The sequence below is a fragment of the Scyliorhinus torazame genome, chromosome 21 (genome assembly GCF_047496885.1).
Source record: "Scyliorhinus torazame isolate Kashiwa2021f chromosome 21, sScyTor2.1, whole genome shotgun sequence".
Lineage (NCBI taxonomy): Eukaryota > Metazoa > Chordata > Chondrichthyes > Carcharhiniformes > Scyliorhinidae > Scyliorhinus > Scyliorhinus torazame.
Genome location: NC_092727.1, coordinates 3671845 through 3694645, shown reverse-complemented (window position 1 = coordinate 3694645; position 22801 = coordinate 3671845). Strand labels below are relative to the sequence as shown.

General features: G+C 42.6%; 1 protein-coding gene across 2 annotated transcripts in view; it reads left to right on the top strand.

Annotated features, from left to right (window-relative positions):
* The window catches only part of LOC140397942 (HEPACAM family member 2-like), a 36132-nt gene extending 20660 nt beyond the window's left edge, over positions 1–15472 (top strand). For both annotated transcript variants that reach the window (XM_072486200.1, XM_072486199.1), the window contains exon 7: positions 14776–15472. In XM_072486200.1, coding sequence (XP_072342301.1) covers positions 14776–14898 — 123 coding nt within the window. In that variant the 3' untranslated portion in view covers positions 14899–15472. The remainder of the gene's footprint in view (positions 1–14775) is intronic.
* Positions 15473–22801: the final 7329 nt, after the last annotated feature.

The window sequence follows — 22801 nt, the reverse complement described above, 5'->3', positions numbered from 1 at the left end:
GTGTTTGATTCAGTGGTGTTTAAATCAGCAGTGTGTGTTTGATTCAGTGGTGTATAAATCAGCAGTGTGTGTTTAATTCAGTGGTGTATAAATCAGCAGTGTATGTTTAATTCAGTGGTGTTTAAATCAGCAGTGTGTGTTTGATTCAGTGGTGTATAAATCAGCAGTGTGTTTTTGATTCAGTGGTGTATAAATCAGCAGTGTGTGTTTGATTCAGTGGTGTATAAATCAGCAGTGTGTGTTTGATTCAGTGGTGTATAAATCAGCAGTGTGTGTTTGATTCAGTGGTGCTTAAATCAGCAGTGTGTGTTTGATTCATTGGTGTATAAATTAGCAGTGTGTGTTTGATTCAGTGGTGTATAAATCAGCAGTGTGTGTTTGATTCAGTGGTGTTTAAATCAGCAGTGTGTGTTTGATTCAGTGGTGTTTAAATCAGCAGTGTGTGTTTGATTCAGTGGTGTTTAAATCAGCAGTGTGTGTTTGATTCAGTGGTGTATAAACCAGCAGTGTATGTTTAATTCAGCGGTGTATAAATCAGCAGTGTGTGTTTGATTCATTGGTGTATAAATCAGCAGTGTGTGTTTGATTCAGTGGCGTTTAAATCAGCAGTGTGTGTTTGATTCAGTGGTGTATAAATCAGCAGTGTGTGTTTGATTCAGTGGTGTTTAAATCAGCAGTGTGTGTTTGATTCAGTGGTGTATAAATCAGCAGTGTGTGTTTGATTCAGTGGTGTATAAATCAGCAGTGTGTGTTTGATTCAGTGGTGTATAAATCAGCAGTGTGTGTTTGATTCAGTGGTGTATAAATCAGCAGTGTGTGTTTGATTCAGTGGTGTTTAAATCAGCAGTGTGTGTTTGATTCAGTGGTGTATAAATCAGCAGTGTGTGTTTAATTCAGTGGTGTATAAATCAGCAGTGTATGTTTAATTCAGTGGTGTTTAAATCAGCAGTGTGTGTTTGATTCAGTGGTGTTTAAATCAGCAGTGTGTGTTTAATTCAGTGGTGTATAAATCAGCAGTGTGTGTTTAATTCAGTGGTGTATAAATCAGCAGTGTGTGTTTGATTCAGTGGTGTATAAATCAGCAGTTTGTGTTTAATTCAGTGGTGTATAAATCAGCAGTGTGTGTTTGATTCAGTGGTGTATAAATCAGCAGTGTGTGTTTGATCCAGTGGTGCTTAGATCAGCAGTGTGTGTTTGATTCAGTGGTGTATAAATCAGCAGTGTGTGTTTGATTCAGTGGTGTATAAATCAGCAGTGTGTGTTTGATTCAGTGGTGTATAAATCAGCAGTGTGTGTTTGATTCAGTGGTGTATAAATCAGCAGTGTGTGTTTGATTCAGTGGTGTTTATATCAGCAGTGTGTGTTTATTTCAGTGGTGTATAAATCAGCAGTGTGTGTTTGATTCAGTGGTGTATAAATCAGCAGTGTGTGTTTGATTCAGTGGTGTATAAATCAGCAGTGCGTGTTTGATTCAGTGGTGTATAAATCAGCAGTGTGTGTTTGATTCAGTGGTGTATAAATCAGCAGTGTGTGTTTGATTCAGTGGTGTATAAATCAGCAGTGTGTGTTTAATTCAGTGGTGCTTAAATCAGCAGTGTGTGTTTGATTCAGTGGTGTATAAATCAGCAGTGTGTGTTTGATTCAGTGGTGTATAAATCAGCAGTGTGTGTTTGATTCAGTGGTGTATAACTCAGCAGTGTGTGTTTGATTCAGTGGTGTATAAATCAGCAGTGTGTGTTTGATTCATTGGTGTATAAATCAGTAGTGTGTGTTTGATTCAGTGGTGTATAAATCAGTAGTGTGTGTTTGATTCAGTGGTGTATAAATCTGCAGTGTGTGTTTGATTCATTGGTGTATAAATCAGCAGTGTGTGTTTGACTCAGTGGTGTATAAATCAGCAGTGTGTGTTTGATTCATTGGTGTATAAATCAGTAGTGTGTGTTTGATTCAGTGGTGTATAAATCAGCAGTGTGTGTTTGATTCATTGGTGTATAAATCAGCAGTGTGTGTTTGATTCAGTGGTGTATAAATCAGCAGTGTGTGTTTGATTCAGTGGTGCTTAAATCAGCAGTGTGTGTTTGATTCAGTGGTGGATAAATCAGCAGTGTGTGTTTGATTCATTGGTGTATAAATCAGCAGTGTGTGTTTGATTCAGTGGTGTATAAATCAGCAGTGTGTGTTTGATTCATTGGTGTATAAATCAGCAGTGTGTGTTTGATTCAGTGGTGTATAAATCAGCAGTGTGTGTTTGATCCAGTGGTGCTTTGATCAGCAGTGTGTGTTTGATTCAGTGGTGTATAAATCAGCAGTGTGTGTTTGATTCAGTGGTGTATAAATCAGCAGTGTGTGTTTGATTCAGTGGTGTATAAATCAGCAGTGTGTGTTTGATTCATTGGTGTATAAATCAGCAGTGTATGTTTAATTCAGTGGTGTATAAATCAGCAGTGTGTGTTTGATTCAGTGGTGTATAAATCAGCACTGTGTGTTTGATTCAGTGGTGTATAAATCAGCAGTGTGTGTTTGATTCAGTGGTGTATAAACCAGCAGTGTATGTTTAATTCAGTGGTGTATAAATCAGCAGTGTGTGTTTGATTCATTGGTGTATAAATCAGCAGTGTGTGTTTGATTCAGTGGCGTTTAAATCAGCAGTGTGTGTTTGATTCAGTGGTGTATAAATCAGCACTGTGTGTTTGATTCAGTGGTGTTTAAATCAGCAGTGTGTGTTTGATTCAGTGGTGTATAAATCAGCAGTGTGTGTTTGATTCAGTGGTGTATAAATCAGCAGTGTGTGTTTGATTCAGTGGTGTATAAATCAGCAGTGTGTGTTTGATTCAGTGGTGTATAAATCAGCAGTGTGTGTTTGATTCAGTGGTGTTTAAATCAGCAGTGTGTGTTTGATTCAGTGGTGTATAAATCAGCAGTGTGTGTTTAATTCAGTGGTGTATAAATCAGCAGTGTATGTTTAATTCAGTGGTGTATAAATCAGCAGTGTGTGTTTGATTCAGTGGTGTATAAATCAGCAGTGTGTTTTTGATTCAGTGGTGTATAAATCAGCAGTGTGTGTTTGATTCAGTGGTGTATAAATCAGCAGTGTGTGTTTGATTCAGTGGTGTATAAATCAGCAGTGTGTGTTTGATTCAGTGGTGCTTAAATGTGCAGTGTGTGTTTGATTCATTGGTGTATAAATTAGCAGTGTGTGTTTGATTCAGTGGTGTATAAATCAGCAGTGTGTGTTTGATTCAGTGGTGTTTAAATCAGCAGTGTGTGTTTGATTCAGTGGTGTTTAAATCAGCAGTGTGTGTTTGATTCAGTGGTGTTTAAATCAGCAGTGTGTGTTTGATTCAGTGGTGTATAAACCAGCAGTGTATGTTTAATTCAGTGGTGTATAAATCAGCAGTGTGTGTTTGATTCATTGGTGTATAAATCAGCAGTGTGTGTTTGATTCAGTGGCGTTTAAATCAGCAGTGTGTGTTTGATTCAGTGGTGTATAAATCAGCAGTGTGTGTTTGATTCAGTGGTGTTTAAATCAGCAGTGTGTGTTTGATTCAGTGGTGTATAAATCAGCAGTGTGTGTTTGATTCAGTGGTGTATAAATCAGCAGTGTGTGTTTGATTCAGTGGTGTATAAATCAGCAGTGTGTGTTTGATTCAGTGGTGTATAAATCAGCAGTGTGTGTTTGATTCAGTGGTGTTTAAATCAGCAGTGTGTGTTTGATTCAGTGGTGTATAAATCAGCAGTGTGTGTTTAATTCAGTGGTGTATAAATCAGCAGTGTATGTATAATTCAGTGGTGTTTAAATCAGCAGTGTGTGTTTGATTCAGTGGTGTTTAAATCAGCAGTGTGTGTTTAATTCAGTGGTGTATAAATCAGCAGTGTGTGTTTAATTCAGTGGTGTATAAATCAGCAGTGTGTGTTTGATTCAGTGGTGTATAAATCAGCAGTTTGTGTTTAATTCAGTGGTGTATAAATCAGCAGTGTGTGTTTGATTCAGTGGTGTATAAATCAGCAGTGTGTGTTTGATCCAGTGGTGCTTAGATCAGCAGTGTGTGTTTGATTCAGTGGTGTATAAATCAGCAGTGTGTGTTTGATTCAGTGGTGTATAAATCAGCAGTGTGTGTTTGATTCAGTGGTGTATAAATCAGCAGTGTGTGTTTGATTCAGTGGTGTATAAATCAGCAGTGTGTGTTTGATTCAGTGGTGTTTATATCAGCAGTGTGTGTTTATTTCAGTGGTGTATAAATCAGCAGTGTGTGTTTGATTCAGTGGTGTATAAATCAGCAGTGTGTGTTTGATTCAGTGGTGTATAAATCAGCAGTGCGTGTTTGATTCAGTGGTGTATAAATCAGCAGTGTGTGTTTGATTCAGTGGTGTATAAATCAGCAGTGTGTGTTTGATTCAGTGGTGTATAAATCAGCAGTGTGTGTTTAATTCAGTGGTGCTTAAATCAGCAGTGTGTGTTTGATTCAGTGGTGTATAAATCAGCAGTGTGTGTTTGATTCAGTGGTGTATAAATCAGCAGTGTGTGTTTGATTCAGTGGTGTATAACTCAGCAGTGTGTGTTTGATTCAGTGGTGTATAAATCAGCAGTGTGTGTTTGATTCATTGGTGTATAAATCAGTAGTGTGTGTTTGATTCAGTGGTGTATAAATCAGTAGTGTGTGTTTGATTCAGTGGTGTATAAATCTGCAGTGTGTGTTTGATTCATTGGTGTATAAATCAGCAGTGTGTGTTTGACTCAGTGGTGTATAAATCAGCAGTGTGTGTTTGATTCATTGGTGTATAAATCAGTAGTGTGTGTTTGATTCAGTGGTGTATAAATCAGCAGTGTGTGTTTGATTCATTGGTGTATAAATCAGCAGTGTGTGTTTGATTCAGTGGTGTATAAATCAGCAGTGTGTGTTTGATTCAGTGGTGCTTAAATCAGCAGTGTGTGTTTGATTCAGTGGTGTATAAATCAGCAGTGTGTGTTTGATTCATTGGTGTATAAATCAGCAGTGTGTGTTTGATTCAGTGGTGTATAAATCAGCAGTGTGTGTTTGATTCATTGGTGTATAAATCAGCAGTGTGTGTTTGATTCAGTGGTGTATAAATCAGCAGTGTGTGTTTGATTCAGTGGTGTATAAATCAGCAGTGTGTGTTTGATTCAGTGGTGTATAAATCAGCAGTGTGTGTTTGATCCAGTGGTGCTTTGATCAGCAGTGTGTGTTTGATTCAGTGGTGTATAAATCAGCAGTGTGTGTTTGATTCAGTGGTGTATAAATCAGCAGTGTGTGTTTGATTCAGTGGTGTATAAATCAGCAGTGTGTGTTTGATTCATTGGTGTATAAATCAGCAGTGTATGTTTAATTCAGTGATGTATAAATCAGCAGTGTGTGTTTGATTCAGTGGTGTATAAATCAGCAGTGTGTGTTTGATTCAGTGGTGTATAAATCAGCAGCGTGTGTTTGATTCAGTGGTGTATAAACCAGCAGTGTATGTTTAATTCAGTGGTGTATAAATCAGCAGTGTGTGTTTGATTCATTGGTGTATAAATCAGCAGTGTGTGTTTGATTCAGTGGCGTTTAAATCAGCAGTGTGTGTTTGATTCAGTGGTGTATAAATCAGCAGTGTGTGTTTGATTCAGTGGTGTATAAATCAGCAGTGTGTGTTTGATTCAGTGGTGCTTAAATCAGCAGTGTGTGTTTGATTCATTGGTGTATAAATTAGCAGTGTGTGTTTGATTCAGTGGTGTATAAATCAGCAGTGTGTGTTTGATTCAGTGGTGTTTAAATCAGCAGTGTGTGTTTGATTCAGTGGTGTTTAAATCAGCAGTGTGTGTTTGATTCATTGGTGTTTAAATCAGCAGTGTGTGTTTGATTCAGTGGTGTATAAACCAGCAGTGTATGTTTAATTCAGTGGTGTATAAATCAGCAGTGTGTGTTTGATTCATTGGTGTATAAATCAGCAGTGTGTGTTTGATTCAGTGGCGTTTAAATCAGCAGTGTGTGTTTGATTCAGTGGTGTATAAATCAGCAGTGTGTGTTTGATTCAGTGGTGTTTAAATCAGCAGTGTGTGTTTGATTCAGTGGTGTATAAATCAGCAGTGTGTGTTTGATTCAGTGGTGTATAAATCAGCAGTGTGTGTTTGATTCAGTGGTGTATAAATCAGCAGTGTGTGTTTGATTCAGTGGTGTATAAATCAGCAGTGTGTGTTTGATTCAGTGGTGTTTAAATCAGCAGTGTGTGTTTGATTCAGTGGTGTATAAATCAGCAGTGTGTGTTTAATTCAGTGGTGTATAAATCAGCAGTGTATGTTTAATTCAGTGGTGTTTAAATCAGCAGTGTGTGTTTGATTCAGTGGTGTTTAAATCAGCAGTGTGTGTTTAATTCAGTGGTGTATAAATCAGCAGTGTGTGTTTAATTCAGTGGTGTATAAATCAGCAGTGTGTGTTTGATTCAGTGGTGTATAAATCAGCAGTTTGTGTTTAATTCAGTGGTGTATAAATCAGCAGTGTGTGTTTGATTCAGTGGTGTATAAATCAGCAGTGTGTGTTTGATCCAGTGGTGCTTAGATCAGCAGTGTGTTTTTGATTCAGTGGTGTATAAATCAGCAGTGTGTGTTTGATTCAGTGGTGTATAAATCAGCAGTGTGTGTTTGATTCAGTGGTGTATAAATCAGCAGTGTGTGTTTGATTCAGTGGTGTATAAATCAGCAGTGTGTGTTTGATTCAGTGGTGTTTATATCAGCAGTGTGTGTTTATTTCAGTGGTGTATAAATCAGCAGTGTGTGTTTGATTCAGTGGTGTATAAATCAGCAGTGTGTGTTTGATTCAGTGGTGTATAAATCAGCAGTGCGTGTTTGATTCAGTGGTGTATAAATCAGCAGTGTGTGTTTGATTCAGTGGTGTATAAATCAGCAGTGTGTGTTTGATTCAGTGGTGTATAAATCAGCAGTGTGTGTTTAATTCAGTGGTGCTTAAATCAGCAGTGTGTGTTTGATTCAGTGGTGTATAAATCAGCAGTGTGTGTTTGATTCAGTGGTGTATAAATCAGCAGTGTGTGTTTGATTCAGTGGTGTATAACTCAGCAGTGTGTGTTTGATTCAGTGGTGTATAAATCAGCAGTGTGTGTTTGATTCATTGGTGTATAAATCAGTAGTGTGTGTTTGATTCAGTGGTGTATAAATCAGTAGTGTGTGTTTGATTCAGTGGTGTATAAATCTGCAGTGTGTGTTTGATTCATTGGTGTATGAATCAGCAGTGTGTGTTTGACTCAGTGGTGTATAAATCAGCAGTGTGTGTTTGATTCATTGGTGTATAAATCAGTAGTGTGTGTTTGATTCAGTGGTGTATAAATCAGCAGTGTGTGTTTGATTCATTGGTGTATAAATCAGCAGTGTGTGTTTGATTCAGTGGTGTATAAATCAGCAGTGTGTGTTTGATTCAGTGGTGCTTAAATCAGCAGTGTGTGTTTGATTCAGTGGTGTATAAATCAGCAGTGTGTGTTTGATTCATTGGTGTATAAATCAGCAGTGTGTGTTTGATTCAGTGGTGTACAAATCAGCAGTGTGTGTTTGATTCATTGGTGTATAAATCAGCAGTGTGTGTTTGATTCAGTGGTGTATAAATCAGCAGTGTGTGTTTGATCCAGTGGTGCTTTGATCAGCAGTGTGTGTTTGATTCAGTGGTGTATAAATCAGCAGTGTGTGTTTGATTCAGTGGTGTATAAATCAGCAGTGTGTGTTTGATTCAGTGGTGTATAAATCAGCAGTGTGTGTTTGATTCAGTGGTGTATAAATCAGCAGTGTGTGTTTGATTCAGTGGTGTTTATATCAGCAGTGTGTGTTTATTTCAGTGGTGTATAAATCAGCAGTGTGTGTTTGATTCAGTGGTGTATAAATCAGCAGTGTGTGTTTGATTCAGTGGTGTATAAATCAGCAGTGCGTGTTTGATTCAGTGGTGTATAAATCAGCAGTGTGTGTTTGATTCAGTGGTGTTTAAATCAGCAGAGTGTGTTTGATTCAGTGGTGTATAAATCAGCAGTGTGTGTTTGATTCAGTGGTGTATAAATCAGCAGTGTGTGTTTGATTCAGTGGTGTTTAAATCAGCAGTGTGTGTTTGATTCAGTGGTGCTTAGATCAGCAGTGTGTGTTTGATTCATTGGTGTATAAATCAGCAGTGTGTGTTTGATTCAGTGGTGTATAAATCAGCAGTGTGTGTTTGATTCAGTGGTGCTTAAATCAGCAGTGTGTGTTTGATTCATTGGTGTATAAATTAGCAGTGTGTGTTTGATTCAGTGGTGTATAAATCAGCAGTGTGTGTTTGATTCAGTGGTGTTTAAATCAGCAGTGTGTGTTTGATTCAGTGGTGTTTAAATCAGCAGTGTGTGTTTGATTCAGTGGTGTTTAAATCAGCAGTGTGTGTTTGATTCAGTGGTGTATAAACCAGCAGTGTATGTTTAATTCAGTGGTGTATAAATCAGCAGTGTGTGTTTGATTCATTGGTGTATAAATCAGAAGTGTGTGTTTGATTCAGTGGTGTTTAAATCAGCAGTGTGTGTTTGATTCATTGGTGTATAAATCAGTAGTGTGTGTTTGATTCAGTGGTGTATAAATCAGCAGTGTGTGTTTGATTCATTGGTGTATAAATCAGCAGTGTGTGTTTGATTCAGTGGTGTATAAATCAGCAGTGTGTGTTTGATTCAGTGGTGCTTAAATCAGCAGTGTGTGTTTGATTCAGTGGTGTATAAATCAGCAGTGTGTGTTTGATTCATTGGTGTATAAATCAGCAGTGTGTGTTTGATTCAGTGGTGTATAAATCAGCAGTGTGTGTTTGATTCATTGGTGTATAAATCAGCAGTGTGTGTTTGATTCAGTGGTGTATAAATCAGCAGTGTGTGTTTGATCCAGTGGTGCTTAGATCAGCAGTGTGTGTTTGATTCAGTGGTGTATAAATCAGCAGTGTGTGTTGGATTCAGTGGTGTATAAATCAGCAGTGTGTGTTTGATTCAGTGGTGTATAAATCAGCAGTGTGTGTTTGATTCAGTGGTGTATAAATCAGCAGTGTGTGTTTGATTCAGTGGTGTTTATATCAGCAGTGTGTGTTTATTTCAGTGGTGTATAAATCAGCAGTGTGTGTTTGATTCAGTGGTGTATAAATCAGCAGTGTGTGTTTGATTCAGTGGTGTATAAATCAGCAGTGCGTGTTTGATTCAGTGGTGTATAAATCAGCAGTGTGTGTTTGATTCAGTGGTGTATAAATCAGCAGTGTGTGTTTGATTCAGTGGTGTTTATATCAGCAGTGTGTGTTTATTTCAGTGGTGTATAAATCAGCAGTGTGTGTTTGATTCAGTGGTGTATAAATCAGCAGTGTGTGTTTGATTCAGTGGTGTATAAATCAGCAGTGCGTGTTTGATTCAGTGGTGTATAAATCAGCAGTGTGTGTTTGATTCAGTGGTGTTTAAATCAGCAGAGTGTGTTTGATTCAGTGGTGTATAAATCAGCAGTGTGTGTTTGATTCAGTGGTGTATAAATCAGCAGTGTGTGTTTGATTCAGTGGTGTTTAAATCAGCAGTGTGTGTTTGATTCAGTGGTGCTTAGATCAGCAGTGTGTGTTTGATTCATTGGTGTATAAATCAGCAGTGTGTGTTTGATTCATTGGTGTATAAATCAGCAGTGTGTGTTTGATTCAGTGGTGTATAAATCAGCAGTGTGTGTTTGATTCAGTGGTGCTTAAATCAGCAGTGTGTGTTTGATTCATTGGTGTATAAATTAGCAGTGTGTGTTTGATTCAGTGGTGTATAAATCAGCAGTGTGTGTTTGATTCAGTGGTGTTTAAATCAGCAGTGTGTGTTTGATTCAGTGGTGTTTAAATCAGCAGTGTGTGTTTGATTCAGTGGTGTTTAAATCAGCAGTGTGTGTTTGATTCAGTGGTGTATAAACCAGCAGTGTATGTTTAATTCAGTGGTGTATAAATCAGCAGTGTGTGTTTGATTCATTGGTGTATAAATCAGAAGTGTGTGTTTGATTCAGTGGTGTTTAAATCAGCAGTGTGTGTTTGATTCATTGGTGTATAAATCAGTAGTGTGTGTTTGATTCAGTGGTGTATAAATCAGCAGTGTGTGTTTGATTCATTGGTGTATAAATCAGCAGTGTGTGTTTGATTCAGTGGTGTATAAATCAGCAGTGTGTGTTTGATTCAGTGGTGCTTAAATCAGCAGTGTGTGTTTGATTCAGTGGTGTATAAATCAGCAGTGTGTGTTTGATTCATTGGTGTATAAATCAGCAGTGTGTGTTTGATTCAGTGGTGTATAAATCAGCAGTGTGTGTTTGATTCATTGGTGTATAAATCAGCAGTGTGTGTTTGATTCAGTGGTGTATAAATCAGCAGTGTGTGTTTGATCCAGTGGTGCTTAGATCAGCAGTGTGTGTTTGATTCAGTGGTGTATAAATCAGCAGTGTGTGTTGGATTCAGTGGTGTATAAATCAGCAGTGTGTGTTTGATTCAGTGGTGTATAAATCAGCAGTGTGTGTTTGATTCAGTGGTGTATAAATCAGCAGTGTGTGTTTGATTCAGTGGTGTTTATATCAGCAGTGTGTGTTTATTTCAGTGGTGTATAAATCAGCAGTGTGTGTTTGATTCAGTGGTGTATAAATCAGCAGTGTGTGTTTGATTCAGTGGTGTATAAATCAGCAGTGCGTGTTTGATTCAGTGGTGTATAAATCAGCAGTGTGTGTTTGATTCAGTGGTGTTTAAATCAGCAGAGTGTGTTTGATTCAGTGGTGTATAAATCAGCAGTGTGTGTTTGATTCAGTGGTGTATAAATCAGCAGTGTGTGTTTGATTCAGTGGTGTTTAAATCAGCAGTGTGTGTTTGATTCAGTGGTGCTTAGATCAGCAGTGTGTGTTTGATTCATTGGTGTATAAATCAGCAGTGTGTGTTTGATTCAGTGGTGTATAAATCAGCAGTGTGTGTTTGATTCAGTGGTGCTTAAATCAGCAGTGTGTGTTTGATTCATTGGTGTATAAATTAGCAGTGTGTGTTTGATTCAGTGGTGTATAAATCAGCAGTGTGTGTTTGATTCAGTGGTGTTTAAATCAGCAGTGTGTGTTTGATTCAGTGGTGTTTAAATCAGCAGTGTGTGTTTGATTCAGTGGTGTTTAAATCAGCAGTGTGTGTTTGATTCAGTGGTGTATAAACCAGCAGTGTATGTTTTATTCAGTGGTGTATAAATCAGCAGTGTGTGTTTGATTCATTGGTGTATAAATCAGAAGTGTGTGTTTGATTCAGTGGTGTTTAAATCAGCAGTGTGTGTTTGATTCAGTGGTGTATAAATCAGCAGTGTGTGTTTGATTCAGTGGTGTTTAAATCAGCAGTGTGTGTTTGATTCAGTGGTGTATAAATCAGCAGTGTGTGTTTGATTCAGTGGTGTATAAATCAGCAGTGTGTGTTTGATTCATTGGTGTATAAATCAGAAGTGTGTGTTTGATTCAGTGGTGTTTAAATCAGCAGTGTGTGTTTGATTCAGTGGTGTATAAATCAGCAGTGTGTGTTTGATTTAGTGGTGTTTAAATCAGCAGTGTGTGTTTGATTCAGTGGTGTATAAATCAGCAGTGTGTGTTTGATTCAGTGGTGTTTAAATCAGCAGTGTGTGTTTGATTCAGTGGTGTATAAATCAGCAGTGTGTGTTTGATTCAGTGGTGTATAAATCAGCAGTGTGTTTTTCATTCAGTGGTGTATAAATCAGCAGTGTGTGTTTGATTCAGTGGTGTATAAATCAGCAGTGTGTGTTTGATTCAGTGGTGTATAAATCAGCAGTGTGTGTTTGATTCAGTGGTGCTTAAATCAGCAGTGTGTGTTTGATTCATTGGTGTATAAATTAGCAGTGTGTGTTTGATTCAGTGGTGTATAAATCAGCAGTGTGTGTTTGATTCAGTGGTGTTTAAATCAGCAGTGTGTGTTTGATTCAGTGGTGTTTAAATCAGCAGTGTGTGTTTGATTCAGTGGTGTTTAAATCAGCAGTGTGTGTTTGATTCAGTGGTGTATAAACCAGCAGTGTATGTTTAATTCAGTGGTGTATAAATCAGCAGTGTGTGTTTGATTCATTGGTGTATAAATCAGCAGTGTGTGTTTGATTCAGTGGCGTTTAAATCAGCAGTGTGTGTTTGATTCAGTGGTGTATAAATCAGCAGTGTGTGTTTGATTGAGTGGTGTTTAAATCAGCAGTGTGTGTTTGATTCAGTGGTGTTTAAATCAGCAGTGTGTGTTTGATTCAGTGGTGTATAAATCAGCAGTGTGTGTTTGATTCAGTGGTGTTTAAATCAGCAGTGTGTGTTTGATTCAGTGGTGTATAAATCAGCAGTGTGTGTTTGATTCAGTGGTGTATAAATCAGCAGTGTGTGTTTGATTCAGTGGTGTATAAATCAGCAGTGTGTTTTTGATTCAGTGGTGTATAAATCAGCAGTGTGTGTTTGATTCAGTGGTGTATAAATCAGCAGTGTGTGTTTGATTCAGTGGTGTATAAATCAGTAGTGTGTGTTTGATTCAGTGGTGCTTAAATCAGCAGTGTGTGTTTGATTCATTGGTGGATAAATTAGCAGTGTGTGTTTGATTCAGTGGTGCATAAATCAGCAGTGTGTGTTTGATTCAGTGGTGTTTAAATCAGCAGTGTGTGTTTGATTCAGTGGTGTTTAAATCAGCAGTGTGTGTTTGATTCAGTGGTGTTTAAATCAGCAGTGTGTGTTTGATTCAGTGGTGTATAAACCAGCAGTGTATGTTTAATTCAGTGGTGTATAAATCAGCAGTGTGTGTTTGATTCATTGGTGTATAAATCAGCAGTGTGTGTTTGATTCAGTGGTGTTTAAATCAGCAGTGTGTGTTTGATTCAGTGGTGTATAAATCAGCAGTGTGTGTTTGATTCAGTGGTGTTTAAATCAGCAGTGTGTGTTTGATTCAGTGGTGTATAAATCAGCAGTGTGTGTTTGATTCAGTGGTGTATAAATCAGCAGTGTGTGTTTGATTCAGTGGTGTATAAATCAGCAGTGTTTGTTTGATTCAGTGGTGCTTAAATCAGCAGTGTGTGTTTGATTCATTGGTGTATAAATTAGCAGTGTGTGTTTGATTCAGTGGTGTATAAATCAGCAGTGTGTGTTTGATTCAGTGGTGTTTAAATCAGCAGTGTGTGTTTGATTCAGTGGTGTTTAAATCAGCAGTGTGTGTTTGATTCAGTGGTGTTTAAATCAGCAGTGTGTGTTTGATTCAGTGGTGTATAAACCAGCAGTGTATGTTTAATTCAGTGGTGTATAAATCAGCAGTGTGTGTTTGATTCATTGGTGTATAAATCAGCAGTGTGTGTTTGATTCAGTGGCGTTTAAATCAGCAGTGTGTGTTTGATTCAGTGGTGTATAAATCAGCAGTGTGTGTTTGATTGAGTGGTGTTTAAATCAGCAGTGTGTGTTTGATTCAGTGGTGTTTAAATCAGCAGTGTGTGTTTGATTCAGTGGTGTATAAATCAGCAGTGTGTGTTTGATTCAGTGGTGTTTAAATCAGCAGTGTGTGTTTGATTCAGTGGTGTATAAATCAGCAGTGTGTGTTTGATTCAGTGGTGTATAAATCAGCAGTGTGTGTTTGATTCAGTGGTGTATAAATCAGCTGTGTGTTTTTGATTCAGTGGTGTATAAATCAGCAGTGTGTGTTTGATTCAGTGGTGTATAAATCAGCAGTGTGTGTTTGATTCAGTGGTGTATAAATCAGCAGTGTGTGTTTGATTCAGTGGTGCTTAAATCAGCAGTGTGTGTTTGATTCATTGGTGTATAAATTAGCAGTGTGTGTTTGATTCAGTGGTGCATAAATCAGCAGTGTGTGTTTGATTCAGTGGTGTTTAAATCAGCAGTGTGTGTTTGATTCAGTGGTGTTTAAATCAGCAGTGTGTGTTTGATTCAGTGGTGTTTAAATCAGCAGTGTGTGTTTGATTCAGTGGTGTATAAACCAGCAGTGTATGTTTAATTCAGTGGTGTATAAATCAGCAGTGTGTGTTTGATTCATTGGTGTATAAATCAGCAGTGTGTGTTTGATTCAGTGGCGTTTAAATCAGCAGTGTGTGTTTGATTCAGTGGTGTATAAATCAGCAGTGTGTGTTTGATTCAGTGGTGTTTAAATCAGCAGTGTGTGTTTGATTCAGTGGTGTTTAAATCAGCAGTGTGTGTTTGATTCAGTGGTGTATAAATCAGCAGTTTGTGTTTAATTCAGTGGTGTATAAATCAGCAGTGTGTGTTTGATTCAGTGGTGTATAAATCAGCAGTGTGTGTTTAATTCAGTGGTGTTTAAATCAGCAGTGTGTGTTTGATTCAGTGGTGTATAAATCAGCAGTGTGTGTTTAATTCAGTGGTGTATAAATCAGCAGTGTATGTTTAATTCAGTGGTGTTTAAATCAGCAGTGTGTGTTTGATTCAGTGGTGTTTAAATCAGCAGTGTGTGTTTGATTCAGTGGTGTATAAATCAGCAGTGTGTGTTTGATTCAGTGGTGTATAAATCAGCAGTGTGTGTTTGATCCAGTGGTGTATAAATCAGCAGTGTGTGTTTGATTCAGTGGTGTATAAATCAGCAGTGTGTGTTTAATTCAGTGGTGTTTAAATCAGCAGTGTGTGTTTGATTCAGTGGTGTTTAAATCAGCAGTGTGTGTTTGATTCAGTGGTGTATAAATCAGCAGTGTGTGTTTGATTCAGTGCTCGGTGCTACATTAGTTGTCAGAGATCGGAGCATTGCTTGGTCATTAATGTTTTATATTGCTGTTTCGCAGATGTCCAGCTCGGTGGAAGGGACTCAGCGATGCCTGTACACCTACCTGCAATTCATCCCCAGCAGTAGAAATCAAGAGGATCAGGATCCATCCTATTATCACACCATCGGACCACAACTGTGAACCCTGATTAAATTACAGTGTATTCTTTGCCTAACCTTTGAACACAATGCACGGTAACTCAGTGTTTCAAGGGCTGCACAGCGTGAGATTGAAAGTTTAAAAAGAGACAAAGCTCTTCTGGAACTTAATCCAGGCTGTGGAACAGGGTGCTGCATGCATGCTGACACACAGGTTAGTCTCCACCAGGCCGAGGTCACCTGCCTGCATCCTGGTTCTGGAGCAGCAGATTCCGGTCTAATCTCTTCACCCATCCAGATGTGACTGTGGGGGTTGTTTGAAATGAGAATTGTATCAATTCCTCAGGACCGTCAGTAACTTTGGGAGAGATGGGGCTGTACAATCTCCACAGCCACAGAGAGAGAGATTGAACATAAATCCAGAATCCTGTTAGTCATGGATTTATGCCATTTCTCTTCCACCCTCTTTAGCTGTTTCCTCCTTCAGGAACCAATGGCTAGTGGTTTCTTTAATACAAGCGGCTTTGTTTATGGGATGGGGAAGCAGTCAATTGATAATGTTTGAATAAACATCATTGGTTCATCACTAGGGTGGCTCTCAATCCAGGAGATTCCCATTGAATGTGTACAAAATAAATGATACATATTTGAACATGATACAAAGCTAGCTGCATCCAGATCCTGTTAAACATACAATGATCTCTCTGCAGTCTCTAACTCCAGTAATGGTACTGGTTAGGCAAGTCCCTCGGTCAAACACAAGCATCCTGTAATAAATCACTAAGATCTGCACTTATCAAACCTCACAAAGGCTGGTAGAAGGGTAAAAGACTGTCCTACAAAAAAATAATATACGTCAGCTCAATGAACAACTTTAAATAAGATGAATAGATTTTTGTGACTCAAGGGTGTTGAGGGATGTGAACCAGGGTGGGTCGCTGAAGTTAGGATATAGATCAGCTGTGATCTCACTGACGGGCAAAACAGACATGGGGAACTGAGTGGCCACCTCCTATGAGCTAATGGGCTGTCTCTTTTTCTTTTTTTTTATAAATGTTTTATTGAAAATTTTTTCCCAAACAACAATTTTTCCCCTCTTACAAAGCAAACGCAACAATAACAATACAGAAATTTTAAACAATACACAAGTAACAAAACCCCTTTATCTTTGACCTAAACTAAACCCCCCCCCTCCCCCCCCCCCCCCCTCCCCCTGGGTTGCTGCTGCTGGTCATCTGTCTTCCCTCTAACGTTCCCCTAGGTAGTCGAGAAATGGCTGCCACCGCCTGGTGAACCCTTGAGCCGATCCTCTCAGGGCAAACTTTATCTGCTCCAGTTTAATGAACCCCGCCATATCATTTACCCAGGCCTCCAGTCCGGGGGGTTTCGCCTCCTTCCACATGAGTAGGATCCTGCGCCGGGCTACTAGGGACGCAAAGGCCACAACGTCGGCCTCTTTCGCCTCCTGCACTCCCGGCTCTTCCGCAACTCCAAATAGAGCTAACCCCAGCCTGGTTTGACCCGGGCCTTCACCACCCGCGAAATCACTCCCGTCACTCCCTTCCAATACCCTTCCAGTGCCGGGCATGCCCAAAACATATGTGCGTGGTTTGCCGGGCTCCCGCCACACCTCCCACATTTGTCCTCCACTCCAAAGAACCTGCTCAATCTTGCTCCCGTTATGTGTGCTCTATGTAGCACCTTAAATTGAATCAGGCTAAGCCTGGCGCATGAGGAAGAGGAATTTACCCTGCTTAGGGCATCAGCCCACATACCCTCCTCTATCTCCTCCCCTAGTTCTTCTTCCCACTTTCCTTTTAGTTCGCCCACCGACTCCTCCCCCTCTTCCCTCATCTCTCGGTAAATCTCTGACACCTTGCCCTCTCCGACCCACACCCCTGAAAGCACCCTGTCCTGTATCCCCTGTGTCGGGAGCAACGGAAATTCCCTCACCTGTTGTCTAGTAAATGCCCTCACCTGCATATATCTCAAGAAATTTCCCCGGGGCAACTTATACTTTTCCTCCAATGCTCCCAAGCTCGCAAAAGTCCCATCTATAAATAAATCTCCCACCCTCCTAATTCCCAACTGGAACCAGCTCTGAAAACCTCCATCCATTCTTCCTGGGGCGAACCTATGGTTGTTCCTGATTGGGGACCCCACCAGGGCTCCCCGCACCCCTCTCTGTCGCCTCCACTGTCCCCAGATATTCAATGTTGCCGCCACCACCGGGTTCGTGGTAAACGTTTTAGGTGAGATCGGTAGCGGCGCCGTCACCAGCGCCTCTAAACTCGTCCCTTTACAGGACTTTCTCTCCAGTCTTTCCCACGCCACTCCCTCACCCTCCATCATCCATTTACGTATCATTGCCACATTGGCGGCCCAATAGTAATCGCCCAAGTTCGGTAGTGCCAATCCTCCTCTGTCCCTACTACGCTGAAGGAACCCCCTCCTTACTCTCGGAACTTTCCCTGCCCACACGAAGCTCGTGATGCTCCTGTCTATTTTATTAAAAAGGTCTTAGTGATTAGTATAGGGAGACATTGAAATACAAATAAGAACCCCGGGAGGACCATCATCTTAATTGCTTGCACCCTGCCCGCCAGCGATAGAGGCTGCATGTCCCACCTCTTGAAGTCCTCCTCCATTTGTTCTACCAACCGTGTCAGATTAAGTCTGTGCAAGGTTCCCCAACTCCTAGCGATCTGAATCCCCAGGTATCGGAAGTTTCTTTCCACTTTCCTTAGTGGCAAGCCTTCTATCTCTCTACTCTGGTCCCCTGGATGTATCACAAATAATTCACTCTTCCCCATGTTTAGCCTATACCCCGAGAAATCCCCGAACCCCCTCAAAATTCGCATAACCTCTATCATTCCCCCCGCTGGGTCCGACACGTATAACAATAGATCATCCGCATATAACGAGACTCGGTGTTCTTCTCCCCCTCTAATCACCCCTCTCCATTTCCTGGAGTCTCTCAACGCCATGGCCAGAGGTTCAATTGCCAACGCGAACAACAATGGAGACAGCGGGCATCCCTGTCTTGTTCCCCTATATAGTCGGAAATACTCCGATCTATGTCGACCTGTAACTACGCTTGCCGTTGGAGCCCCATAAAGAAGTCTAACCCAGCTAATAAACCCGTTCCCAAACCCAAACCTCCTTAACACTTCCCATAAATACTCCCACTCCACCCTATCAAATGCCTTCTCTGCATCCATTGCCGCCACTATCTCTGCCTCCCCCTCCACTGGGGGCATCATTATCACCCCTAATAGTCGTCGCACGTTAACATTCAGTTGTCTCCCTTTTACGAACCCTGTCTGGTCTTCGTGCACCACCCCCGGGACACAGTCCTCTATCCTCGATGCCAGTACCTTTGCCAACAATTTGGCGTCCACGTTCAACAATGAAATGGGTCTATAGGACCCGCACTGCAACGGATCTTTATCCCTCTTCAAAATTAACGATATCGTCGCCTCCGACATCGTCGGGGGTAGAGTCCCCCCTTTCCTGGCCTCATTGAACGTCCTCACCATCAACGGGGCCAACAAGTCCACATATTTTCTGTAATACTCCACCGGGAACCCGTCTGGTCCTGGGGCCTTCCCTGCTTGCATGCTTCCCAGTCCCTTAATAACCTCGTCCACCCCAATCGGTGCCCCCAGGCCTACCACCCCCCGCTCCTCCACTTTCGGGAACCTCAATTGGTCCAGGAACTGCCGCATCCCCTCCTCTCCCTCTGGGGGTTGAGACCTATACAGTTCCTCATAGAAGGTCTTGAACACCTCATTTATCTTTCCTGCCCTTCGCACCGTGTCTCCCCTTTCGTCTCTAATTCCCCCTATCTCACTCGCCGCTGTCCTCTTTCGCAATTGATGAGCCAACAGGCGACTCGCCTTTTCCCCATATTCATACCTCCTCCCCTGTGCCTTCCTCCACAGTACCTCCGCCTTTCTGGTGGTCAGAAGGTCAAATTCCGTCTGGAGTCGTCTCCTCTCCCTGTACAATTCCTCCTCCGGGGTCTCTGCAAATTCCCTATCCACCCTTAAAATCTCCCCCAGTAATCTTCCCCTTTCCTTGGTCTCTGTTTTCCTTTTGTGGGCCCCAATGGAGATCAGCTCTCCTGACCACCGCTTTTAGTGCTTCCCATACCACTCCCACAGGGACCTCACCGTCGTCATTGACCACCAGATATCTCTCAATACACCCCCGCACTCTTGCACACACTCCCTCATCCGCCATCAGTCCCACATCTAATCGCCAGAGTGTTCTCTGCTCCCTTTCCTCTCCTAATTCCAGGTCCACCCAATGTGGGGCATGATCCGAAACCGCTATGGCTGAGTACTCAGCTTCTTCCACCCTAGAGATCAACGACCTTCCCAAAACAAAAAAATCTATCCGGGAGTACACTTTATGGACATGGGAGAAGAAGGAAAACTCCCTAGCCCTAGGTCTAAGAAATCGCCATGGATCCACTCCCCCCATTTGGTCCATAAACCCCTTAAGTACCTTGGCCGCTGCCGGCCTTCTTCCGGTCCTTGAGCTGGATCTATCTAGCCCCGGGTCCAGCACCGTATTAAAGTCCCCTCCTAAAATCAAGTTTCCTACCTCCAGGTCCGGTATACGCCCCAGCATCCGTCTCATAAATCCCGCATCGTCCCAGTTTGGGGCATACACGTTAACCAACACGACCTCCATTCCCTCCAGCCTGCCACTCACCATTACATATCTACCTCCGCTATCTGCTACGATGTTCTTTGCTTCAAATGCGACCTGTTTCCCCACCAAAATGGCCACCCCTCTATTCTTTGCGTCCAGTCCTGAGTGGAACACCTGTCCCACCCATCCTTTCCTTAGCCTAACTTGGTCCGCCACCTTTAGGTGCGTCTCTTGGAGCATAACCACGTCTGCCCTTAGTCCTTTCAAATGCGCGAGCACTCTGGCCCTTTTTATCGGTCCGTTCAGGCCTCTCACGTTCCACGTGATCAGCCTCACTAGGGGGCTACCTGCCCCCCTCCCGTGTCGACTAGCCATTACCTTCTCTAGGCCAGTCCCATATCCCGCCTCCCGCTCGCTCCCCCAGCGTCGCACACCATCCCCGCCCACCCACTCTTTAGCCATTTCCTTTTGGATTTCCGCAGCAGCAACCCAGTTGTTCCCCCCCCTCTCCCCCTCCCTCCCCCCCTCCCCGCTAGATCTCTTTCTAGCATGATTGCTCCCCCCATATTACTTCCGTAAGTCAGCTGACTTCAACTGACCCCGGCTACTCCTGCTCACTCCTCGACCCCCCCCATGTGGGGAACTCCCATCCGCCTTGCGCCTGTCTTCCCGCCTTATTCTTTCTGGTGCGGGAACATCCCTTTACCTGACCCGCCTCTTATGGCGCAGCTCCCTTTCCCCTCCCCCTCCCCTTCCCCATTCTCCAACTATGTCCCGTCTTTCCCCCCTCACCGGCGCCCACATTTCCCCAATGTCTCCCCCCTTCCCTGTTTACTTCTCAATTAACTTCCACCGTAACATTAACAATAACATTTCCTGCAGCATCAGTCCCTCAGTTCCGATCCAATTTCTCTTCCTTGATGAAGGTCCATGCTTCCTCCGCCGTCTCGAAATAATGGTGTCTCTCCTGATACGTGACCCATAGTCTTGCCGGCTGCAGCATCCCGAACTTCACCTTCCTTTTATGCAACACCTCTTTGGCTCGGTTGAAGCTCGCCCTCCTTCTCGCCACCTCCGCACTCCAATCCTGGTATACCCGTACCACTGCATTCTCCCATCTGCTACTCCGCACCTTTTTAGCCCATCTCAGGACCTCTTCTCTATCCTTAAGGCGGTAAAATCGCACGATTATCGCCCTGGGTGGTTCTCCCGCTTTTGGTCTTCTCGCCGGAATCCGATTTGCCCACTCCACCTCCAAGGGGCCCGTAGGGGCCTCAGCACCCATCAGTGAGCTCAGCATCGTACTTGCGTACGCTCCACAGTCCACTCCTTCCACACCCTCAGGGAGACCCAGTATCCGAAGGTTCTTCCTTCGCGCTCCATTTTCTAGGGCTTCGATCCTTTCAGTACACTTTTTATGAAGTGCCTCGTGCGTCTGTGTCTTAACCGCCAGGCCCAGGATCTCGTCCTCAATATCTGTCACCTTCTGCTCCACCACACGGAGCTCTGTCTCCTGGGTCTTTAATGTCTCCTTGAGCCCCTCAATTGCCTGTAGCAACGGGGTCAGCACCTCCCTCTTCAGCAGCTCCACGCACCGTCTCACAATTTCATGCTCAGGCCCCCATGTCGCCTGCACTTTCTCCGCCGCCATCTTGTACTTCTCTCTTTCTGACCCTTTGGTCGACGATTCCTCGCGCTGCAGCCGCCGCCGCCGGTTTTTTCCTCCTTCGTTTGGGGGGGACTCCCTTCTCACACGCCCCACACCGGGTTGCGTCGTCGAAAAATTCCCAGTTGGGGCTCTTAAAAGAGCCCGAAGGTCCGTCGGAGCTGGAGCCGCCGAAGCGTGCGGCTAGCTAGGCATCACCGCAACCGGAAGTCCCTTCAGTGGCCTTGATGAGGTCTTTTCACAGTTGTTCCCTCTGCTGCTAGAATTCACTTTTGATACAGGCCCTCAGGTCAGCTTGCAGCTTTAAGCTTGCCCTTCCCCCGCCTGCATGCTGGAAGAGGCCCTGTTTATCCTGCAGTTGCAGCCAAATCTTTTACTGTTTCTGCCGTGTCTGGCAACCAAGAGACATACCCTTCCTGGGGGACACTGGCGGGGGAATATTGCAGCCTTCTTCCCACACCGGGAAATGTCAAACAAATGCCGTGGGGGCCCTGTAAAAGAGCCCAAAAGTCCGTTCCAAGCAGGAGCTGCCGAATATGCGACCTAGCTCTGCATAGCCGCACCCGGAAGTCGGGCTGTCTCTTTTTCAAATCATGATCTACTTACTTAGAAATATACATAGAAAATAGCAGGAGGAGGCCATTCGGCCCTTCGAGACTGCTCCGCCATTCATTATGATCATGGCTGATCATCCAACTCAGTACCCTGATCCTGCCTTCCCCCCATATCCCTTTAGCCCCAAGAGCTATATCTAATTCCTTCTTGAAATTTCACAACGTTTTGGCCTCAACTACTTTCTGTGGGAGTGAATTCCACAGATTCACCGCTCTCTGGGTGAAGAAATTTCTCTTCAACTCAGTCCTAATCTTTATCCTCAAACTATGACCCCTAGTTCTGGACTCCCCCACCATCGGAAACATTCTTTCTGAATCTACCCTGTCTAATCCTGTTAGAATTTTGTAAGTTTCTATGAGATCCCCTCTCACTCTTCTAAACTCCAGTGAATATAATCCTAACCGACTTAGTCGCTCCTCCTATGACAGTCCCGCCACCCCAGGAATCAGCCTGGTAAACCTTCGCTGCTCTCCCTCCCTAGCAAGAACATCCTTCCCCAGATAGAGACACCAAAACTGCGCACAATACTCTCGATGTGGCCTCACCAATGCCCGATACAATTGCAGTAAAACATCTCTATTCCTGTACTCAAATCCTCTCGCTATGAAGGCCAACATACCATTTGCATTCGTTACCGCCTGCTGTACCTGCACGCTTACTTATAATAATCTTTATTATTGTCACAAGTAGGCTTACATTGACACTACAATGAAGTTACTGTGAAAAGCCCCTAGTCGCTACATTCCGGCGCCTGTTCGGGTACACAGAGGGCGAATTCAGAATGTCCAATTCACCTAACAGCACGTCTTTCGGTGCTTGTGGGAGGAAACCGGAGCACCCGGAGGAAACCCACGCAGACACGGGGAGAACGTGCAGACTCCGCACAGACAGTGACCCAAGCCGGAATCGAACCTGGGACCCTGGTAATGTGACACAGTGCTGAGAGGGAGGGAATTCCAGGATTGTGATCCAGCAACAGTGAAGGAACAGCAAGACCTGTACA